A 25,771-nucleotide genomic window follows, 5' to 3' on the forward strand; every position below is an offset into this window, starting at 1 on the left:
TCAGATTTTCAAAGTTAGTTAGAGATAAGTTAAGTAGGTGATTCCACTATTTAACCTTGTTAATACAAGGGGCATAAAAATTGATAATTTTTAAATCCATACCCATCTCCGAGGAGTAAATGTCCATGCCAATAAATCCCAGAACCCCCCAAGTTGAGGTAATCTTGATAGTGTGGGGATTGATGCCTAGTGAAATTCCACCAAATCGTCCATTGACATCAAGTGCATGAAAAGTCCCACCCAGCTTCAGAGACTGGAAGACAGAGATGACCTGATAGACCATGCCTAGGGTTTCTTATAGATATATAATTTCAATCAGCTCAGTATCTAGTAGTCTTCTAAGGGCTAATTTTTTAGCAGGGCTAGCCAACCCTCTGCAGTAAAATGAGATCCACTTCATAGATGAGACCGAGGATGGGTATTCGATGCTATAAGAACCTTGACAAGAGTAGATTGCTTTTCTTGTGCCACATCCACCCCAACTTGGATAATGGCTTTAAAAATATTGGAATGTCGACCCTAGGGAGCTTGGTGATTTGAGGAAGGGAAAGTAGACCAATCCCTCTAGACTCAGGAGCATGTGTCACTCGAGAGTGAAGATTGTAGGAATGTGAGTGACCAAAGGAGATCGAAAGCCCTGATGATGGAGATGAAATAGTCAAACGAGGAATAGACAGTAGGGCGGTCGAGTAGGATGGGGAGTGGAGCACCACGGGGTAGGTAAGAGAGGTGGAAGATATGTTTGGAATGGATTCAAATGCAACATGCAAATGATGTGCAGAACCAGATTAAGATAAACTAGATACAAATCTAAGGGTAGAAGGAGTAATCAAAGAGAGAGTGGCCACAACAACGGCCCGTGATCTTGTCATAAGCGGGGAAGGAGGCCAGGGGGAGATTGATGAAGGCATCTAAGCAGAGTTGTGATCCGTTGCCTTCAGATGTTGAGATCGAGAAGGCTAGCCTTCTGCAGATGTAGGTGATTCAAGATTGACATTAACCGTGGCTTTATAGGGGGAGGAGGTGGAGGTAACCAGGGGGAAGTCCTTGTAGAGAGGACCAACCTTATGACACCTTCTACATCTGAATCACACCCCCTCATAATCTAGTATTTGGATGCACGTGAATCTTGTCCAATGTAGAGTGATTTGCTCCTCCAGACCTTCTGTGGTGTCCAGGTACACCAATATGCACGCCATCGATTTGTTGCAGGAAGTAACATATGAATTGTCATAATCCAAGAAAGTACCCAATGCATTGCCATTTCAGGTGAAGATATCCTCCAACCAGAAGTGCAGGGGGAGACCGGGTAGCCTGACCCAAAGCATTCTAATGCCCAATTGTTCCTTCTTGGGGTCAAATAGTGGACTCCATCTCTTGAGCAGCAGTGGAGCCAGTTCAATGTGCCAGTACCGAGAGAGAACCCATGAGGTGTAGTCCTCCCTTTGAAAAATAAGTGTGAACCATCCCTGAGCTAGGGTGGTGACAGACGAGAGTTACCTGAGTATGTTTCCCCAAATCTCCATTACCCAAAGGCGAAGTTGGGCAGCTGAGTACGATCTTCCTCTAACTCTGCCCACCAAAACCTTATTCGCAGTATCCACAACATCCCCTATTTTTACACCTTAACCGAAGCAGAGGGACAAGTCCTTGCGGGAATCTTTGATGCACTTAAGTTTCTTAGATTTGCTGGAGCAGGGTGTCATTGGGCAGTCCTGAAGGGGATCCTGAGAAATTGAGTTATCCTCCTAAGAATTAGGGTTAGAAGTCTGAGGGTTAACAGCCGGTAGATCAAAACAGTCGGACGGAAGAGATGATTGCCCATGGTCAATGAGAGGATTTAGGAAAGGTGATGAATCTGAGGAGTGAGTGAGGGGAACAACTAAAAAGACAATACACATCGTCGAGGGGAGGGCAAAAGAGGATGATAGATGGGAAGGATCTGGAGGAAGAAAATCAAAAGAAGGGGAAGGTGGTATGCAGGATGCAAGTAAATGTAATGTGTCCAAAGATGCGGTTGATAGAGCTAAGAAGGATAAACAGGGAATAGAGGGACCTGGATCAGAACGGAAAAGCAGCGATCCCCACCATGGTGGAAAAGATGATCCCAGGGACCTAGAAACCAACACCTCTGGTAGGGTGCTAGGTTTAGACTAGATGGGCTCGTAGGGATTCAGATCCTACGAATAGGCAACAACGTCCTCTTCCATCGTCAACATTCTGCAGACGATAACAGGGACAAGAGGAATGGACGTAGAAAAATTATGACAGCGAAAACGAAGGATAGCCCCAAAAACCATGACAGTGAGTATGCAACGCAGTTGTGGAGAAAGTGGAAAGAAACAACAGAGTCTGCAGGGTGGGGCAGAAGATGAGAAACCCTAGCCAAGCTCCTTCACTATTTCATATCGGAGCACCATCCTCCCAAACCGCCCAAGAAGAATGTAGGTGCTGCTCACATTCAATATTTTATTATATACAACATTAAAATATATTATTTTATGACAAAATTGAAGTTGATATTAACATAAGTTTTTTAACGTATATATTCGAATACTTTATTTATATCTTGTGTTGAAATATTTTTGAAAAGTTTATGTTTAAACATATTACTCCCTCATGTTTTTTACTTTTAATTATATTATGTCGTATGCACAAGTGACTGAACATCTATAACATATTCATTCTTGTTTGTTTATTATCACTCACAATTTATTTTTAGAGGGACGATTTACACATTACCCCCATACTATTAGGCCATAAAATGAGCCTCTGAGCTTAATATATCAAACCTCAAACTACACTCCAATTGAAATAATGTAAGTTATTTCTTGTTGAATTTCTTTCCTAATTGAAAATTTGCATCATATTCTTTTGTATTTTTTTGAAATAGTGAGAAAGCCTATCAAAAATCATTTTTCAAGTCAACAACAGGGAAAATTATCGCTCGGTGCTATCCAAATTGACTCATTAATGTTATTCACGAACCATGCCACTTTGAATTACCTAGTAGTGGTAGCTAAAGGGACAGGTTTTCAATCTTGCCAAATGTATCTAAATCTTAGGTCATTATCCTATTTCCATACATTTGAAGAAGACAGACTCAGAGCCAAACAAAAATAATTTCACCGATAATTTAAATAGTAAAAAAACTGCACCATACAAAATATATATATATATATATATATATATATATATCCTGAATCATTATTGTGTTTCCTTGAAAATAATAGGAAATTTTATTTCCTGCGAGAGAATGTCAAGTTCTAGAATGTCCTAGATAAGTTAAGATGAACATTGTGGCCCCTTTTTCCAAACACCAGAACGATCAAAGAAGTGAGATATTGAATTACGAAAAACTGATGTTGTTAAAGGTTTTTGTAGCAAAGGAAAATGTGTATTATTTCCCTCATGAAATTTTATATAAATTAAATCAAGTTGCTCTTGAATCTTAAGAGAGATAGGCATGTATATATGTATATGTATATATATATATATGTATATGTATATGTATATGTATATGTATATGTATATGTATATATATATGTATATATATAGATATATAGATATATATATATATATATATATATATATATATACATATACATATATATATATATATATATATATATATATATATATACATGCCTATCTCTCTTAAGATTCAAGAGCAACTTGATTTAATTTATATAAAATTTCATGAGGGAAATAATACACATTTTCCTTTGCTACAAAAACCTTTAACAACATCAGTTTTTCGTAATTCAATATCTCACTTCTTTGATTGTTCTAGTGTTTGGAAAAAGGGGCCACAATGTTCATCTTAACTTATCTAGGACATTCTAGAACTTGACATTCTCTCGCAGGAAATAAAATTTCCTATTATTTTCAAGGAAACACAATAATGATTCAGGATATTGGTTTATTTTAGTCTTTTTAGACAAAGCAACCAACTCTGGTTAAAATACGAAATCGGGACTTCATCCCGAAATCAAGTACATACATGGAACTGGTTTTGAAATGGTACGACATGTTATCACTTTCCATTCTCGTCAACAATGATGGCTGCTCCACTTTTTCAACCAATATTTGTACCTTCTCTTCATGAATGGACCAATGGAGTGTCTTTTGATGACTCAGTCTTATGATCTCCACCGTAACTCGTCGGGGCAGTGTATGACAAACCCATTCTTTCCATAACAATGATTTTTTCATTCAGAAGGAAAATGTTTTCTTAGCAAAATATTACACAACAAAATTATGCTAGTGCAACAACTTTTTTTTCAATTTATAACAATCAACGCTTATAGTTACCAGCTTCAATATTACCATCATTTCCCATTCTTAGATTTCAATTCTACATCAATATTACTCTATTTTGTATTTATATATAGCATTTGAACCTATGAAAACTATGATACTCAACATTATTTTTCTATCTATTGCCTTATTTTTCTATCTATTGCCCTAGTCCTCACTGGAGTGTATGATCCAGATCTTCTAGAAGATTCTTAAGTCACTGACGATACCTCTGCAGGTAAAAACATATATCACTTCTTCATTATTTCTCTCTCTACAATCTTTCTTACTATTTTGAATTTTTTGGATGTAAACATTAACAATGGCTCTGTTATTAAATATATTACAAACACTGTGAAGGTGAAAGGATTTCCATGCAAGGATCCCAAGATGGTGAAAACTTGCAACTTTTTGTTTCAAAGACTAAGAAATGAAGTTTCTACTAACAATATGTTTCGGTCACTTGTTACACCTGCCAATGTACAAAAGTTTTTGGGATGAGTGCACTTGGAATACCTAAGTTTGGAGATTAGGTATTGTTTTATTATTTTATTTTTTTTATTTTTTTAATAAAGAAACACAAAGTGCACGGTTGACAATTTTTGAAAAGGTGCAAGTTCAAAGTGTTTTGAGGTAAAAAATAAGGGTTTATTATAACAAAAAGAGATTTTATGGTTGGAGATTTCTTTTAGGGAGAATTAAAAGAGTTTTTTCCTAATATTAAAAAAGCAAAGGTTTATGGTATAAAAAGTGTTAATATAAGGAAGACTTTAGTAACAATTGTTTTTTGTGATTTTGGGAGAATTTTATAGGAAAGAGAGTTTAGGGTTTTGCAAAGGTTCATTTATTTGCAACTTTTTTCTGGCTTTTCAAGCATGATCGTGTTTTGGGTTTGGAAAAATCTTTCTATGTACATGAATCCAATGAAGATTGTGCCTTACGGGGGTGCATATTGAAAATCATATTTCTTTTTGGGGCTGATATGGAAGGAAGCCTCATGTAATAAGGAAAGCAACCATAAAATAGAAGTCAAACAACAACCATGAGTCGCAAAGCGAGACTAAAATAGATCAAAAGAATAAATCGAAAAGAAGAACCAAAGGCCATAACCATGTTTAGAGTGGTTTAGATTGTAGTCGAGGAACTGCAAAGTCTAGCAGAAGAAGGTAGAAAAAGCTACATCTTCCAAGAAAGTGTGGAAAATACTGGAAGCAGATTTTGGTACAAAGGAAACTGGCATGCAGTGGCAAGTTGTGTCACAATATTTTGAAGAATAAATAGAGAAGTCAATCGCAAATATGAGAATAGATGAAAAAGACTCTGAGAGAACAATAGAAGTTGGAGAATCCCACTTGAAAGTGGATGATGGTCATGAAGACTATAAAAGTGAAACCCAATATGAAAATATTCATATCGATGAAGATGATGCAACAAATATTGCAGAGAGAGAAGTTGAAGCCTCTATGTGTGAAGCAGAGCAAGAGCATATTCACATGGATGGTGAAGATGATGGTGAATCCCGCTATGACGAGATATATGTGGATGATGACTGCAAAGTGAGATGTGAATTAGTGAATTCATCAACATCTGATGAATTTGATGAAGTCGAATTTTTTAATGATCACATACATGCTTGGATATCTGTTGGGTCCCTATAATACTAGTGATTACCCCATTACTATTATAGTTATACCCCTTATTTATATTGTTGTGCCCCTATTACCCCCATATTGTTATTTCTGTGCCCCATAGAATCCCTCTATTGTTATTTTTGTGGCTTTATATTATTATTGTTAGGTCGGCTGGATTATATTGTGACTCCTTAGACTCCTATATATAGAAAGGAGGTTTTGTCATTTGAATCATCCAAGAATTGTTCATTTATGTAATGTAAAGGAGGTTGCCCCCTCGAAGAGGCTGAAGTATAAGGCATTGATCTATCTTTTCTATCTTTTCTTGAGCTGGTTTCATAACATTTGGTATCAGAGCTTTGGATTCTCGGGTTTCGCTGCTCCAAACATGTCATCGTGGAATTTTCGCTATAACTTTTTTTCTTTGATGTTTCAGAAGTCACAAAAAAAACCGATTTGAGAAGAAATCGCGCTGAACCTTGGGTCCGAATGTTAGAGCTTTTCACGTGATATTTTCGGAGATATGATTTGAGGAAGTTGGTATTTTTGCAGACTCTTGAATTACATTCAAAACAGGCGACCTGGGGAAAATTGTCATAACTTTCTCTCTGGGAATCAGATTGAAATTGCGTTAGAAGGTACAGAAAGAGGACGAACTGTAGTTTATTGTATATCTTTTTCAGAACCAAATATCGAAACTTGTACACGTGACACTTCATACAACTTCGCTCTTCTGGAAAGGTCTATAATCAGGTCATCTTGGGAGATTGTGCATAACTCTTTCTTGGAGAATCCAATTTGGATTAGACTAGTGGCATTGGAAAGAGGACACAGAGAGCTACTACAGGTCACAAATTTAGAACTAGATGATTGGAAAGTACAGAGATACATCAGAGGCAATATCGAGCTCCTACAAAGTGAAAAAAGGTGTGTAGATTTTTTTAAATTTTTGCTTAAGCTTGGTTTGAAAATTTATTTTGAAGGAATTCAAAGGGCATAGTAGAGCATTATTATCGGTAACTGATGCCCCGAGGAAAGAAAATGCAAACACCTAGTAAGGAACCTGAAATCTCTAGCATGACTCATGAAGAAGAGGAAGAAATGCTACATGATATATCAAAATTACAAGAACAAGTGAAAAAAATGTCACGCTCACAAAAGTTAACAGATGCTAAGATAAATGGTGTGGAAGCTAAGATAAATGGCATGGAAGCTAAGATGGACAATTTAAAGATAGATTTGAACACGAATTTGAAGACAGGCATGGCAGATTTGAAGACAGATTTGACAAATTTTCTACAAGAAATACTTACTAATGGTGAAAAGGTAGTAAAGGAAACTCATGATGAGAACAAAAGAAATGTTAATCATGATTCCACAGATGCTAATGTTGGATCGAAGAATCACCATATTCCAAAAATCGATATGAGGAAGTTTGATGGCAAGGATCCCGCCACATGGATATTACAGATGGAGCAATTCTTCGATCTCAATAATGTGCAAAATGCACAAAAGGTACGTATGGCAACTGTATATTTGGAACCAAATCAGTTTGTATGGTATCAATGGCTTTGTTCTCGTAAACAATTTATCACTTGGGCAATTTTTACGGAAGAATTGATAGCACATTATGAGGATACAAAAGCAACACTTTTTTTAGCCAATTGATAAGTCTCAAACAAAAGGGTTCAATAATGGAGCACATTGAGGAGTTCCAAAAATTGAACATAAGGGTAAAAGATATTCCAGAGGAGCATAGGATTGATGTGTTCATAGGGTCTTTAAAGGATAATATCCAACATGATGTTCACCTTTGGGAACCTGATTCATTAGAGAAGGCATTCAGGTTAGCAAGAAAAATGGAAAACAAAATTATGGCAACTAGGAAGCATACCACTCACAACTATAAAGATGGAAGTGTTGTTGCCCCTAGTCTTCCACAACCTACAAGGTTGAAACCACAACAATTGGAAGAAAAAAGATCAAAAGGGCTTTGTTACATTTGTGATAGCAAATACACAAAAGGTCATAAGTGTGCTGAGAAGAAATTATTCTACATAGATTGTGAAGAGGAAGAAGAAAAGGAGCAAGAAAGGTCAAAAGAAGAGGATATATTCCAGGAACAAAGCCTAGATGAAGAACAAATAAATCTGACCATATCTTGTAATGCATTGGCGGGAATTACCACTCCTCAAACCATCAAGATAGAAGGACAAATCAAGAAGAAAAAGGTAATAGTGTTGATTGATTCAGGAAGCACCCACAATTTTATTCATTGTAGGGTAGCAAAAGAATTGAATTGCTTCCTATATCCAGCACCAGAGTGTCAAGTGATGATTGCAAATGGAGGAACAATAAATTGCTCTAGAAAGTGCCATAATATCAAGCTATCCATGGGAGAATATGTATTGACTAGCCCAATGCTTTCCATTCCAATGGGAGGTGCCGATGTTGTACTAGGAGTCCAATGGCTACAATCCTTGGGTACAATAGCTTTTAATTTTCAAGAACTTTTCATCAAATTTTCTACGGAAGGAAAGGAAGTTGAATTAAGGGGTATTGCAGGGAAACCAGGAAAGATAATAAGCTCTAATGGCATGACAAAGCTTCTAAAAAAGGAGCAAAGAGGTGTAATTGCACAATTATGTTCGCTAGATGTTTCCACATTGGAATCATCTATTTCTCCAGATCTCCAAAAAGTTCTGGACAATCATTCCAAGGTATTTGAGACTCCCAAAGGTCTCCCACCTATGCGTGATCATGATCATGCTATTCATCTGATTCCAGGAAGTGTTCCTCCAAACATCAGGCCGTACAGATATCCCTATGTCCAAAAAAGTGAAATTGAACGTATGGTTGCAGAAATGCTAGAGGCTGGTATAATTCAACCAAGTCAAAGTTCTTTCTCAGCTCCAGTAGTATTGGTGCACAAGAAGGATGGATCATGGTGCATGTGTCCGGATTATAGGGAGCTCAACAAGCTCACTATTAAAGATAAGTTCCCCATTCCTGTCATTGATGAATTGCATGGATCAATTTACTTCACCAAGTTGGATCTTCGTTCAGGATATCATCAAATCAGAATGAAGATTGAAGACATTCCGAAAACGGAATTTAGAACTCATGAGGGTCATTATGAATTTTTGGTCATGCCTTTTGGCCTTACCAATGCACCTTCAACATTTCAAGGTTTGATGAATTCAATTTTCAAACCATTCCTTAGAAAATTTGTGTTAGTATTTTTTGATGATATACTAATCTACAACAAGTCTTGGAAGGATCATGTTGAACATGTTGACAGGGTGCTACAACTATTGGAGGAGAAACAATTATATGCAAAAAGATCCAAATTTTTCTTTGGAGTCTAGGAGGTGGAATATTTGGGTCATATTGTATCTCATGAAGGAGTTAAGTTAGACCCTAGCAAAATTAAAGCCATTAAGGAATGGAAAATCCCCACATCCATAAAGCATCTGCGAGGATTTCTTGGGTTGACAGGGTATTATCGCAAGTTTGTTAAGAATTATGGGAGAATAGCAGCACCTCTAACAACATTATTGAAGAAAGATTCATTTTCATGGACTCAGGAAGCAACAAAGGCCTTTGAACATCTTAAAGAGGCAATGTGCCAAGCACCGGTCTTAGCTACACCGGACTTCACAAAAACCTTTATTGTGGAATGTGATGCTTCAGGAAATGGAATTGGTGCTGTTCTAATGCAAGATGAAAGACCCATTGCTTTTGAAAGTCGTCCAATCAAGGGAAAGTTTTTAAGCAAAGCTATTTATGAGAAGGAAATGTTGGCAATACTCCATGCACTTAAGAAATGGCGACCCTACCTAATGGGAAGACACTTCAAGGTAAAAACGGATCATGATAGCCTTAAATACTTTTTAGAACAAAGATTATCCTCTGAAGAGCAACAAAAGTGGGTCAAAAAGATGTTGGGTTATGACTTTGAAATCATCTACAAAAAAGGGAAGCAAAATGTGGTGGCAGATGCACTCTCAAGAAAGGATGAGGATGTGGAAGCATTGTTGTGTGCCATTTCTATTATCCAACCAGATTGGATAAACGAAGCAAGGGAGGAATGGAAGAATGAAGAAGAAGTGTGGGCACTTATTCGAAAGCTACAACAAGATTCCAGTACTTCTGATACATTTAGCTGGCAAAATGATTCGTTATGGTACAAAGATCGCTTATACCTCTGTAAGAATTCCTAGCTAAAACAAAAGATTCTTATGGAATTGCACACTTCTCCCTTAGGAGGGCACTCAGGATTTTTAAAAACTTACCACAGGGTTAAGAAGGAATTTTTTTTGGATGGCCTTAAATCAGATATTCAAAAGTTTGTGGCGGAATGTTTGGTTTGCCAACAAAATAAAGTTGAAACAATTAAGACACCGAGTCTATTACAACCTTTATCCATTCCAAGCCAACATTGGAGGGAGGTTTCAATGGATTTTATCATAGGTTTACCCAAGTCTGAGGGAAAGAGTGTCATCATGGTGGTAGTTGACAGACTTACCAAGTATGCACACTTTTGTGCATTATCACACCCATTTAAAGCCAGTACAGTTTCCACTGCATTTATGGAAACAGTTCAAAAGCTACATGGAAACCAAAAGATTATTGTAAGTGACAGAGATCCCATTTTCACTGGAAATTTTTGGACAAAATTATTTTCTTGTCTTGGTACTCAGTTAGCTCATAGCTCATCTTATCATCCTCAATCTGATGGGCAAACTGAGATAGTAAACAAATGTTTGGAAGGATATCTTCGTTGCTTTGTATCTGATAAATAGACACAATGGGTCAAATGGTTGCCTCTGGCTGAATGGTGGTATAACACTTCCTTCCATACAGCAACAAAAATGACCCCATTTATGGCACTTTATGGGTATCAACCACCATCCATCACATCATATTTAAGAGAAAATTCTAAGGTTCAGGCAGTGGAACATCACATTGAACATCAACAACAAGTCCTCCAACTCTTAAAGGATAACCTCATGTTGGCACAAAATAGAATGAAACAACAGGTAGATCAACATCTCAGTGAAAGATGTTTTAATGTAGGTGATTGGGTATTCCTACGGCTACAACCATATAAGCAAATGTCCCTAAAGCAAGCTAAGAAGGATAATAAACTATCACCAATGTATTATGGTCCGTACAAGGTGTTGCAAAAGATTGGTACTATGGCATACAAATTGGAGCTTCCTGCAGCTTCTCGATTGCACCTAGTTTTCCATGCTTCATGTTTAAAGAAGGTTATAGGCGACAAGCTCCCAATTCAAACAATATTGCCAGAACTTGATGAGGAAGGAAAAATTATATTGGAACTGGAAGCAATCACAGAAACAAGAACTCAACAGCTACGAAATCGATCAATTTCAGAGTATCTTATCAAGTGGAAGAACTTATCCGCTGAAGATTCCACATGGGAGGATGAGAATTTTATGCAGAAGTATCGAGAATTACTCAAGCGTTGAGGACAACACTTTTTTGAAGGAGAGGGGCATGTTGGGTCCATATAATACTAGTGATTACCCCATTACTATTATAGTTATACCCTTTATTTATATTGTTGTGCCCCTATTACCCCCATATTGTTATTTTTGTGCCCCATAGAATCCCTCTATTGTTATTTTTGTGGCTTTATATTATTATTGTTAGGTCGGTTGGATTATATTGTGACTCCTTAGACTCCTATATATAGAAAGGAGGTTTTGTCATTTGAATCATCCAATAATTGTTCATTTATGTAATGTAAAGTAGGTTTCCCCCTAGAAGAGGCTGAATTCTAAGGCGTTGATCTATCTTTTCTATCTTTTCTTGAGCTGGTTTCATAACAATATCCCACCATAGGGTGGATGAACATTATGTTAATGACACTTGTGGTATATTTTTTCAAACAAGTATTGATCATGGAAATATGGTAAGTGTCATGTTCTATGAAGAATTGAAGATTGAAGCTAGCAATGTAGGAACAAGCTATGAAGAAAAAGTTGGAATACCTCATGAAGCAGTGTGTGAACTAGTAGCAGCACCTGAGTTTGGCATAGATAAGGTGACTAATGGAGCAACAAGTGGTTTGGTGGATCAAACAATTGAAATTTTTGATGTTAAATTTGATGAAGAACCATTAAATGGTGATGAGTGGTTGCACATAATGCAATAAAAGTATCTCATTGATATGTTGTTATTTGGTGAGAGAATACCACTTGTGTATGGAAGCCAGATGGAAGACAACGTATTTACAGTAGCAAAGATTGCTTAATAAGTTGAAAATGAAGGTCATAATGCAACAATAGAGGCAGAGAAGGAAGAGGAAGATGAGAAAACTCTCACTGCAGAGTGTAATGAATATTTTCTTCACATTGATTTTGAGTGTGCAGGTAAACAAGAATGGACATGGAAGTTTATAAAGACAAAGAATCAGGCATTGAAACAATATTTCTACTATGGAGTCAAGAAGAGATTAGATTCTGCTATCAAGAAATATGGCAGAAATAAGATTAGGAATATGAAGTGAAAGAAGCAATGCAAAGTTCACAGTTTTAACAAGAAGTGTTATGGGAACACTCTAGGGCTAAACAAATCTTTGAAGAGGAGGTTTTAGAAGATAGACTCAAATGAAATATAAGAGAAGTCAAAGAAAAATTGCAGCAACAATAACTAAAGAAATATGGAGCCTACATTAAGAAAGTGAAACTGAGAATGAAGCAAATTTGAGGGTATATAATTTGGAAGAAACGAAAAAGAAAATCCAACATTATCAAAAATTTTAGTCATTGTAAGCCTACCTGAGACTTAGACCAACAAACATGTTTAAGTGATGATTGAGTCAATTTTTATTGTAAGTCTAGCAAGCATAGTTGAATCATGTTGAGTTATTTTTTAGTTATATTGAGTCATACGGTCGTAATTAATGGGGATATTCAATGAAACCATCTCACAAAAAGATATTAAAGATAGATCAACGACTTAGAAATCAACATCTTCAAGGGGGAAACTTCCTTTACATTACACAAATGAACAATTCATTGGTGATACAAATGAAAAAACCTCCTTTCTATATATAGGAGTCTAAGGGTTCACAATATAATCAAAGTCAACATAACAATAATAATATAAGGGCACAAAAATAACAATAGTGGGCTTCTATGGGGTACAATTATAATAATAGGGGTACAACGATAATAATAAGGGCTACAATGACAATACTAATGGGGGAATCACTAGTATTGTAGGGACCTAACATGCCCCTGTCCTTCAAAAGAGTGTTGTCCTCAACACTTGAGTAGTTCTGGATGCTTCTATATAAAATTCTCTTCCTCCCATGTGGAATCATCAGTGGGTAAGTTGTTCCACTTGATGAGATACTCTGAAATTGATCGACTTCGTAGTTGTCAAGTTCTTGTTTCTGTGTCTGCTTCAGGTTCCAATATGATTTTTCCTTCCTCATCAAGTTTTGGAAATATTGTTTGAACTGGGGGCTTGTCACCTATAACCTTATTTAATCATGAAACATGGAAAATTGGGTGCACTCGAGAAGCTGCAAGAAGCTCCAATTTGTATGCCATATTACCTATCTTCTGCAACACCTTGTATGGACTATAATACTTTGGTGATAATTTATTATCCTTTTTAGCTTACTGGAGGGACATTTGTTTATATGGTTATAGCCATAGGAATACCCAATCACTTACATCAAAACTTCTTTCGCTGCGATGCTGATCTCCATGTTGTTTCATTCTATTCTATGCCAAAGTGAGGTTATCCTTTAAGAGTTGGAGAACTGGTTGTTGATGCTCGATGTGATCTTCCACTGCTTGAAACTTAGAAATTTATCTTCAATATGATGTGATGGATGGTGGATGATATCCATAAAGTGCCATAAATGGGGTCATTTTTTTTGTAGTATGGAAGGAAATGTTATACAACCATTCAGCTGAAGGCAACCATTTGAGCCATTGTGTCTATTTATTAGATACAAAGCAATGAAGATATCCTTCCAAACATTTGTTTACTATCTCATTTTTCCCATCAGATTGAGGATGATAAGATGAGCTTCGAGCTAACTATGTATCAGGACAAGAAAACAATTCTGTCCAAAAATTTCCAGTGAAAATGGGATCTTTGTCGCTTACAATAATCTTTGGGTTTCCATTTATATTTTGAATTGTTTCCATACATGCAGTAGAAACTGTACATGCTTTATATGGATGAGATAATGCACAAAAGTGTGCATACTTGGTAAGTTTGTCAACTGCCACCATGATAACACTATTTCCTTTAGACTTGGGTAAACTTGTGATAAAATCCATTGAAACCTTCTCCCAACATTGGCTTGGAATGGATAAAGGTTGTAATAGACTTGGGGTCTTAATTGTTTCAACTATATTTTTTTTGCAAACCAAACATTTCGCCACAAACTTTTGAATATCTGATTTAAGGCCATCCCAAAAAAATTCCTTCTTAACCCTGTAGTAAGTTATTAGAAATCTCGAGTGCCCTCCTAAGGGAGAGGTGGTCAATTCCATAAGAATCTTTTGTTTGAGTTGGGAATTCTTACATAGGTTTAAGCAATCTTTGTACGTTTTCTAACTAAATGTATGAGATGTACTGGGATATTGTTGTAGCTTTTGAATGAGTTCCCACACTTCTTCATAATTCTTCCATTCATCCCTTGCTTCATTTATCTAATCTGGTTGGATAAAACAATGTAAACTTTGAAATGGGAACTGATATTGTTACCCGTTTCGTAGAGGTAGCAAAAAAATGACCCGATTTTCAAAAGTGTTGATGCAGAATACACATGTTCTTTTTAGAACATGGTTTTTGGAACTTTAATTTTTTTTCATGTTCAAGGATGCAATCAAGTTTTAGAATGGTAGTGATTTTCATGCTGATTTTAAAAAGTGAGTATTCTGCATCACACCGTTTTTTTAAAAGACCTATTTTTTGACTTTTAATTTTCTAGTGTGTGAAATGTAAAAAATTATTTTCTAAATTTGATAGTTTTTGAAGTCGTCATTTTATTCATATTTTCTTGTTCTCTATCTTAATTTTTTTTTAGGGGGGTTTTTATTGTTTTGCGTTTTTAAATTAGAAAGTGGATAGTTTGAATTTTAGATAATCTACATATTTATACATCCTTAATTAATTTTTCAATCCACATGAAATAATTGTTTCTAAAAAACAACATTTTTTAACAATGGACATAAAAATAACCATTTTTAACATAAATATAACAAAAAAACTAAACATTTTGATAATTTTTTGCTAGAATTAACATGTTAAAATCACAATTTTTATACAAAAATATTAACTAAAAATGGTCAAATAATAGTTTTTTTTATGAATTTCATGTCAAAAAAATAATAATAACAACTTTTTTTTCAAAAAATAATAATTAACTTAAAAATCAATGCAAAAATCACAAATTACAAATATTGAACACATAACAACTTTAATTCATTGATTATTCTTTTAATGAAATGTCAGAGTCAAAACATTGCAAAGCTTGATTTCCAGGTATAACTTAAATTTAATCAAGAATGTCACGTAATCCAAACTCTTCGTCCTCTAGAGTTTCATCATTGTCATCTTCCACAATATTTTCTGCTTCCTTTTGCGCAATTTCCTCTTCTAATGGGTCTTTGATGTCTGCAAATCTCCCAATATATGTCTTTCCAAACATTCCATGTAATGGTGGTTGGGGTTGCTTTGCCTTTTTTGCCACACGTGATTCACTAAAGTCCCCTTTCCTCAACCCAATTTCTTGCATTTCATCTGGAAGAAATTGAAGAGCATTAATTCTTTGCTGAATGAAATTGCATTGTAATGGATCTTTCCCAATTGCAATGCAATTTCTTCCTTTTTGAAGGCAGCATAACTAATAAAGTATACTTTATGAGAGTTTTCTTTATAACGTGCTATATACTAAAACACATAACACAATGATATATGTCTTTACCAGAGATGCTATCTGCCAGTGGGTGGTATAAGAGAGTGGTGCATATGCATATATGATATTGTTTGGTAGGAGCATGACCAAATCTGATATCAATTTGTGAGTGTTTTATTTATAATTTTTTATATACTGAAATAGGTAACACCATGGTATGTTTTTTTTTTTTTAATTTATGGATGCTATGTAGAACAATTATATAGTTTAGTGTGAAAGTGATGTGTAAATATGTGTGTGTTTAATTTGGATTTGAAACTTTTCAGTTTAGTGTGAAAGTGATGTGTAAATATGAGTGTGTTCAATTTGGATTTCACACTTGTCTTTCTTAAAATAAAATAAAATATTCTCTAAATAAAAAAGAAATGTAAACTATAATAACAAAGAATATGCTATACATGTTTAATTAGTTGTAACAAAAATATAATTTAAGCAATAAAAAATTACATTTTTTTTTTAACTCTAAAATAAATTTGCACCAAATTTGATTTTTTTAGCTCATATTAAATTAGTACTTGAAATATATAATTATATTTATTTATAAAATGAGTATAATTATATTTATTTATAAAATGAGTAGTATAAGAGAGCAGTATGTATTTATACGATATCGTTGCACCATACTGAAAACTCTATTTGTTATTCTTTCATGTATCATTTGTTTAATTATCTCTACCTATCCGAAATCAAAGCAGAGAGATAAGCCTGGTAAAGGTATTCAAAAACGAATTCAAAAATTTAGTATGTGGAATACTTTGAAATTCCCGATCATTAAAAACATGGAGAAGGTAAAATTCAAGTGGAATAGTGAAACTGCGATGACAACATCGAAGTTGAAAACACTGTCAATTTCAAGTATTTATATACATTATGGGATCATGGGTAGTTGTCATTAAAATCTTCACGACCTTAAATTTAAATTTAATACCATATCCCGTTAGCACACTATGACCTTATATTAGTTGCCGCCGGATTTCCTCATATTATATAAAGTTGTAAATTAAATAGTCCTTCATGCATTGACCTTATAATGTTTCTATGCCATTCTTGCCCTTATCAGCCTGCAATATGCAAATGAAATTGAAACAAACCGTGTTATATGCAAGATTTGGTTCTAAGGTATTCAGTCCTGCAGGAAACAAAACAATCCAAGGAAAGAATATAAAGTGCAGTATTTATAAATCCATATACTTACATATTGCAAACAGTGCGAATAGTTTGTTATCAAGTGGGAAACTTGAGGGCCACACAAAGTCTGAACTTCCCGTAGATTTTCGTTGACAAAAACTTGTTTATCATTGTCAGAGACCTTGAAGCATTCACAAACGAAATATCTGGTAAGCTCGTGTTCTCGAGTCCCTTTTTCCAGATTGTCGATGCTCTTGCAGCACAGGCTCTCAGCTTTCAAAAAAAGTGTTCCAGACTGTAAATAAATATAACACGATTCGAAGAACCTCGGAACTGTTGTGCAATCGTTTGAAGAGGAATGAAGATTATATGCAAACTGCGCCCATATGCTGAAGAAAACCGCGGCAATGGCAACGACTGCAGGCCACTTCGCCCACCGCCGTGCCACCACGGGCGGCCGGGGGGCGGATGGTCGATTCCGGGAATCGACCCGCTACCGATCGGGTGGGGCGGGGCGACCCTGGGGTGCCACTGCTGCGCACAGCACCGGAAAGATTCACGCGGGGCTAGAGGCACGCTGGGCTACTTAGCACCAGAATGGGTAATGAATCTTCATATAGAGGCACGCGGGGCTACTTAGCACCAGAATGGGTAATGAATCTGCCAATCACGGCCAAGGTGGATGTTTATAGCTTCGGGATTGTTTTGTTAGAGATAGTGACTGGACGAAGCTCGTTATCCAGTTCAACAGTCCAAAATTATGGACATTTGGTGCAGTGGGTGTCTGCAATGATGAGGAAAGGGAGAGGCATTGAGGAAGTAGTGGATCCCAAGTTGCATGGAAATTTTAATCCGGAAGAGGTGAAGAGAGTCCTGAAAACAGCACTGCTGTGCGTGGAGCAAGAAAAGGATGCGAGACCATCCATGAGCCAGGCCGTCGAAATGCTTTCTCAACCCGACTACTTTACACCAGTAGATTCCATGTTGTCTAAGGACTCCACCACTTCATTTCGAATTTTCTCTTCCTCCGCATAGGCAGCAGAGAGTCAATCCTCTTCCTCGTCTAAACCAGTGGAGAGTTAAAGACCTGGGCAGCGGAGAATTCCTTTTCAGACACGTGCATGCATATTTCTATAATGGTCGTAGTAATGTAATAAATAACCTTTTCACGTATAGGTACGTATGCCCTTTTCATCATTTTATCCTTGTAATAAAAACATGTTCTAATACACAATGATGTCCACAAAATGACAGTAACGTGAAGAAGTTCTAACGCATAGTGCAAATTTCAGAAGCCCAGGGCTATGCTCATATATAGCGTTTCTTCATTTTCTTGTCTCTAAATGGTTGTTACAGAAAGAAACCATATGTAGTTCCGTCATCATTGTTTTAATAAGAAATAGTTGGTTAGGAATGTTTTGCAAGTTAGAAAATATAATTCTTATATGTATTATTTGTAATTTTTCTTAATGTACAGGACTTGTTTTCAGCATTGGGAGTTTGTTGTTGAGAGATTTTCTTCAATCAAAAAATTGTATGTCCAAAAATAAAGGTGACTAACGGGAGGAGGAGATTGCTTTCATTAGTGATTAGATTAAAGAGGAAGGCCTTTTACCGTGGTACGGTATCAGTAGAATCTAATTCGAAAGTGAAAATAAATATAGTTGCTGAATATGAAAGATAATGAACATAAACAAATTCGCACGAAAATGTTCCACTTGATCAGGAATTGAAACAATGTCGTATTGTTCTTATGGAACTTGACAAAATCCCGGGGGTCGAACAATACACATCAGAGAATACAATTGCGCAGTCTGCAATCTCTCAATTAAACGCTCGAGTTGACATAGAAAATGCTGTGGCCGACGAAGATTAGTGAACAATCCTTGTTTTTGGTGGAAGTGTACTAAAAATAGGAGGAAACATATGATTAAAAATAATCTAATTATGCATGTTTATTTCAAGAGGAGGAATTTTTATTTTTGATTTAATTGTCACTAATAGTGTACTAGTGGATAGTATGATGATTTAATTAAATTCGTTAACTATTACTAATTATTAGCGTTTTGTTTTTTAATTAAAAAATTTGTTAGAGAAATAAGTGTTATATAAAATGAGTAATAGGTTTTTGATCTAAGATCATGATTTAGAGTTAATGGAGAAATTTAATAATTTTTAAACTAGCTTATTATTAAGCTTTTGTTATAGTGTATAGTGTGTTAAAATTATGGTATCTTATTTAAGATTTATATCATATTTCTTAGAGAGTTGTTTAAACTTCTCAACAACTCTTTATTTCTCTATATAACATGTTTGAATGAAGGGAATATATACGTGTTGTGTGAGTTCTGGCTTAACTATTACTAATTATTAGCGTTTTGTTTTTTAATTAAAAAATTTGTTAGAGAAATAAGTGTTATATAAAATGAGTAATAGGGTTTTGATCTAAGATCATGATTTAGAGTTAATGGAGAAATTTAATAATTTTTAAACTAGCTTATTATTAAGCTTTTGTTATAGTGTATAGTGTGTTAAAATTATGGTATCTTATTTAAGATTTATATCATATTTCTTAGGGAGTTGTTTAAACCTCTCAACAACTTTTTATTTCTGTATATAACATGTTTGAATGAAGGGAATATATACGTGTTGCGTGAGTTCTGGCTTAACTATTACTAATTATTAGCGTTTTGTTTTTTAATTAAAAAATTTGTTAGAGAAATAAGTGTTATATAAAATGAGTAATAGGTTTTTGATCTAAGATCATGATTTAGAGTTAATGGAGAAATTTAATAATTTTTAAACTAGCTTATTATTAAGCTTTTGTTATAGTGTATAGTGTGTTAAAATTATGGTATCTTATTTAAGATTTATATCATGTTTCTTAGAGAGTTGTTTAAACCTCTCAACAACTTTTTATTTCTGTATATAACATGTTTGAATGAAGGGAATATATACGTGTTGTGTGAGTTCTGGCTTAACTATTACTAATTATTAGTGTTTTGTTTTTTAATTAAAAAATTTGTTAGAGAAATAAGTGTTATATAAAATGAGTAATAGGTTTTTGATCTAAGATCATGATTTAGAGTTAATGGATAAATTTAATAATTTTTAAACTAGCTTATTATTAGGATTTTGTTATAGTGTATAGTGTGTTAAAATTATGGTATCTTATTTAAGATTTATATCATATTTCTTAGAGAGTTGTTTAAACCTCTCAACAACTTTTTATTTCTGTATATAACATGTTTGAATGAAGGGAATATATACGTGTTGCGTGAGTTCTGGCTTAACTATTACTAATTATTAGCGTTTTGTTTTTTAATTAAAAAATTTGTTAGAGAAATAAGTGTTATATAAAATGAGTAATAGGTTTTGATCTAAGATCATGATTTAGAGTTAATGGAGAAATTTAATAATTTTTAAACTAGTTTATTATTAAGCTTTTGTTATAGTGTATAGTGTGTTAAAATTATGGTATCTTATTTAAGATTTATATCATATTTCTTAGAGAGTTGTTTAAACCTCTCAACAACTTTTTATTTCTGTATATAACATGTTTGAATGAAGGGAATATATACGTGTTGTGTGAGTTCTGGCTTAACTATTACTAATTATTAGCGTTTTGTTTTTTAATTAAAAAATTTGTTAGAGAAATAAGTGTTATATAAAATGAGTAATAGGTTTTTGATCTAAGATCATGATTTAGAGTTAATGGAGAAATTTAATAATTTTTAAACTAGCTTATTATTAAGCTTTTGTTATAGTGTATAGTGTGTTAAAATTATGGTATCTTATTTAAGATTTATATCATATTTCTGAGAGAGTTGTTTAAACCTCTCAACAACTTTTTATTTCTGTATATAACATGTTTGAATGAAGGGAATATATACGTGTTGCGTGAGTTCTGGCTTAACTATTACTAATTATTAGCATTTTGTTTTTTAATTAAAAAATTTGTTAGAGAAATAAGTGTTATATAAAATGAGTAATAGGTTTTTGATCTAAGATCATGATTTAGAGTTAATGGAGAAATTTAATAATTTTTAAACTAGCTTATTATTAAGATTTTTTTATAGTGTATAGTGTGTTAAAATTATGGTATCTTATTTAAGATTTATATCATATTTCTTAGAGAGTTGTTTAAACCTCTCAACAACTTTTTATTTCTGTATATAACATGTTTGAATGAAGGGAATATATACGTGTTGTGTGAGTTCTGGCTTAACTATTACTAATTATTAGCGTTTTGTTTTTTAATTAAAAAATTTGTTAGAGAAATAAGTGATATATAAAATGAGTAATAGGTTTTTGATCTAAGATCATGATTTAGAGTTAATGGAGAAATTTAATAATTTTTAAACTAGCTTATTATTAAGCTTTTGTTATAGTGTGTTAAAATTATGGTATCTTATTTAAGATTTATATCATATTTCTTAGAGAGTTGTTTAAACCTCTCAACAACTTTTTATTTCTGTATATAACATGTTTGAATGAAGGGAATATATATGCGTTGTGTGAGTTCTGGCGGGGTGGGGTGGGCAGGGGCCGGGGAGGGGGCCGAGGATGGGCGGGGTGGGGAGGGGGTGGGGGGAATGCGGGGGGTAGGGGTAGGGGGGGGGGGGGGGGGGGGGGGGGGGGGGGGGGGGGGGGGGGGGTGGGGGGTAGGGGGTAGGGAGGGGGTAGGGGTAGGGTAGGGGGGGGGGGGGGGGGGGGGGGTAAGGGGGTGCAGGGGGGGTGGGGGGGGAGGGGGTAGGGTAGGGGGTTGGGGGGGGTAAGGGGTAGGGCAGGGGGAGGGGATAGGGTAGGGGGTGGCAGGGGGGGTAGGGGGGGGGGGGTAAGGGTAGGGGGGTGGGAGGGGGGCAGGGGGAGGGAGGGGGCGGCCGAGGTGGCAGGGGGGTAGTGGGGGGTAGGGGTTTGGGGGGGGGGGGGTAGGGTAAGGGTTGGGGGGTGGCGGGGGGTGGGGGGTAAGGTAAGGGTGGGGGTTGGGGGAAGGTAGGGGGTAGAGGTAAGGGTAGGGTGGAGGGGGGTAGGGCGCGAGGCCCATGGGGCCAGTGTTAAGGAAGGGGGGGAGGAGTTGAGATTGGAGGGGAATGGGAGTTAGGGGGTGGGCTTACGGGGAGGAGAGTTGTGGGGTAGGGAAGGAAGAGTTGGGGAAATGGTGCATGGGTGGGTGAGTTGGGGGTAGCAAGGGCTGGCGCATGGGTAGGGCAGAAGGGGGAAGAGGGCATGGGTGAATGGGAAAGATCGATAATGGGTTGGGGGAAGGGGGCACGACGACGGCCTACCCATGGTTATTGGGTGATTGAGTTTGAATAATTGTTTAAGACAGTTTATATAACTGATGTATGCATCGTATCTTCAAATAAAATTAATGTTTTCCATATTTTGTTAAATGATAAGTTATGAAGCATTTTTATGTTGTTGGATTATGTCTTAAGTATGATAAATTTTATTGTTTAAATATCTACAATGCAATATCAAATTAGAGATCAAATAAAGACTTTTGAATTCATTCAGTGATATAATTTGTTCATAATGTCATGTTTTTTTAGTTTTATAGTTCAAAAAATTTCAATTTCTTTTGTATCTAGCATGTTGTGGTTGAAAACATGTTAAATTTATACTTAGGAAAGAAAAATGATATTCTACTAGAAACATTAATGTGTTTTTTTCCTTAAAATTTAACTTTGTTTGAGACATAAAAAATTGGTTTTATTAGCATTTTTAAAAAGGTTTGAAAATTGACCCTAAAAAAAAAATCATTATTCCAGTATCAACACTTTCGTTTTGAAGCTATATTTTGTACGAAAATTTCGTAGTAAATTTTGTAGTCACTGCCATTTTTAAAACACGTTCAAAATTGACACCTAAAAAAAAAAACATCGTTCCAGTATACACACTTTTCGTTTTTAGCATTGTTTTTGATGTTTTTTTGGGGTTTTTTGGCCAAAGTTCCCGTTTTGAGTTTATAGTTCCCGTTTCAAAGTTTACATTGTTATAATAGAAATGGCGCAAAAAAAATTCTTCCACATCCTCATCCTTTCTTGAGAGTGCATATGCCACAACATTTTGCTTCACTTTTTTGTAGATGATTTCAAATCCATAACCCAACATCTTTGTGACCCATTTTTGTTGCTCTTTTGAAGATAATCTTTGTTCTAAAAAGTATTTAAGACTATCATGATCTGTTTTTACCTTGAAATGTCTTCCCATTAGGTAGGGTTTCTATTTTTTAAGTGCATGTAGTATTGCCAACGTTTCATTCTCATAAATAGCTTTGTGTAAATACTTTCCTTTGATTAGACAACTTTTGAAAGAAATGGGTCTTTCTTCTTGCATTAAAACAACACCAATTCCATTTCCTGAGGCATCAAATTCCACAATAAATGTTTTTGTGAAGTCCGGCGTAGCTAAGACCGATGCTTGGCATATTGCCTCTTTAAGATGTTCAAAAGCCTTCGTTTCTTCTGGAGTCCATGAAAATTCATCTTTCTCCAATAATGTTGTTAAAGGTGCTATTATTCTCCCATAATTCTTAACAAACTTGCAATAATACCCTGTCAACCTGAGAAATCCTCGCAGATGCTTTATGGATGTGGGTATTTTCCTTAACACCTTCATGAGATACAATATGACCCAGATATTCCACCTCTTGTAATCCAAAGAAACATTTGGAGCTTTTTGCATATAATTGTTTCTCCTCCAATAGTTTGAGCACCCTGTCAACATATTGATCATGATCCTTCCAAGACTTGTTGTAGATTAGTATATCATCAAAAAAATACTAACACAAATTTTCTAAGGAAGGGTTTGAAAATGGAATTCATCAAACCTTGAAATGTAGACGGTGCATTGGTAAGGACAAAAGGCATGACCAAAAAATAATAATGACCTTCATGAGTTCTAAATGTTGTTTTCAGAATATCTTTAGTCTTCATTCTGATTTGATGATATCCACAATGAAGATCCAACTTCCAGTCAAGTAAATTGATCCATGCAATTCATCCAATAATTCATCAATGATAATAATGGAAAATTTATCTTTAATAGTAAGCTTGTTGAGCTCCCTATAATCCAGACACATGCACCATGATCCATCCTTCTTGTGAACCAATACTACTAGAGCAGAGAAAGAACTTTGACTAGGTTTAATTATACCACCCTCTAGCATTTCTGCAACCATACGTTCAATTTCACTCTTTTGGGCATAGGGACATCTGTAAGGCCTGATGTTTGGAGGAACAGTTCCTGGAATCAAATGAATAGCATGATCATGATCATGAATAGGTGGGAGGACTTTGGGAGTCTCAAATACATTGGAATGATTGTCCAAGACTTTTTGGAGATATGGAGAAATAGATGATTTCAATGTGGGAACCTCTAACGAACATAATTGTGCAATTACACCTCGTTTTTCTTTCTTTAGAAGCTTTGTCATTCTGTTAGAGATGATTATATTTCCTAGTTTCCCCGCAATACCCCTTAATTGAACTTCCTTTCCTTCTGAAGAAAATTTCATGAAAATTTCTTGAAAATTAAAAGCTATTGTACCCAAGAATTGTAGCCATTAGACTCCTGGTACAACATCAGCACCACCCATTGGAATAAAAATCATTGGGATATTCAATACATATTCTCCCATGGATAGCCTGATATTATGACACTTTCCAGAGAAATTTATGGTTCCTCCACTTGTAACCATCACTTGACACTCCGGTGCTAGATATAGGAAGAAATTCAATTCCTTGGCTATCATGAATGAATAAAATTATGGGTACTACCTGAATCAGTCAACACTATTACATTTTTCTTCTTGATATGTCCTTCTAACTTGATAGTTTGAGGAGTGGTAATTCTGACCAATGCATTACAAGATATGGTCAGACTCATTTCTTCTTTCTCTAGGGTTTATTCTTGGTGTATATCCTCTTCTTTTGACGTTTCTTGTTCATTTTCTTCCTCCTCTTCAAAATTTATGTAAAATAATTTCTTCTCATCACACTTATGACCTTTAGTGTATTTTCTATCACAACTGTAACAAAGCCCTTTTTCTCTTTTTTCTTCCAATTGTTGTGGTGACATCTTTGTAGGTTGTGGAACTCTAGGGGAGACAACACTTCCATCTTTATAATTGTGAGTGGTAGGCTTCCTTGTTGCCATAATTTTTCTTTCCATTTTTATTTTCGACCTGAATTCCTTCTCCAATGAATCAGGTTCGCAAAGGGGAACCTCATGCTAGAAGTTGTCCTTTAAAGTCCCTATGAACACATCAATCCTATGCTCCTCGAGAATATTTGTTACCCTTATATTCAATTTTTGGAAGTCCTAAATGTGCTCCATCATTGAACATTTTTGTTTGAGATTTATCAATTGGAAATAAAAAGTGTTTTTTTTTAATCCTCATAATGTGCTATCATTTCATCCATAAAAATTGCGAAAGTGACAATTTATTTATGAGAGAAAAGTTGTCAATACCATACAAACTGATTTGGTTCCAAATATAAAGTTGCAATGCGTACCTTTCGTGTGTTTTTCACATTATGGAGATCGAAATATTGCTCCATCTATAGTATCCATGTTACAATATCCTTGCCATCAAACTTCCTCATATCGATATTTGGAACATGGTGGGTCTTCAATCCAACGTTAGAGTCTATGAAATCATGAATAACATTTATTTCATTCTCATCATGAGTTTCCTTTACTACCCTTCGCCATTACTAAGCATTTCTTG

The 25,771-nt window shown here is 35.3% G+C and overlaps 1 protein-coding gene across 1 annotated transcript; it reads left to right on the top strand.

The window, feature by feature from the left end:
- Positions 1 to 17,631: 17,631 nt before the first annotated feature.
- LOC149246018 (protein CYTOSOLIC ABA RECEPTOR KINASE 9-like) lies at positions 17,632 to 18,069 on the top strand. Its single transcript, XM_089439553.1, has one exon. It carries the CDS (start codon positions 17,632 to 17,634, stop codon positions 18,067 to 18,069), a length of 438 nt encoding a protein of 145 aa, XP_089295679.1.
- The last annotated feature ends 7,702 nt before the right edge of the window (positions 18,070 to 25,771 follow it).

Source organism: Pinus tabuliformis, chromosome 7 (assembly GCF_031772625.1).
Source record: "Pinus tabuliformis cultivar Carrire ecotype Pingquan chromosome 7, CPIR1, whole genome shotgun sequence".
Classification (NCBI taxonomy): domain Eukaryota; kingdom Viridiplantae; phylum Streptophyta; class Pinopsida; order Pinales; family Pinaceae; genus Pinus; species Pinus tabuliformis.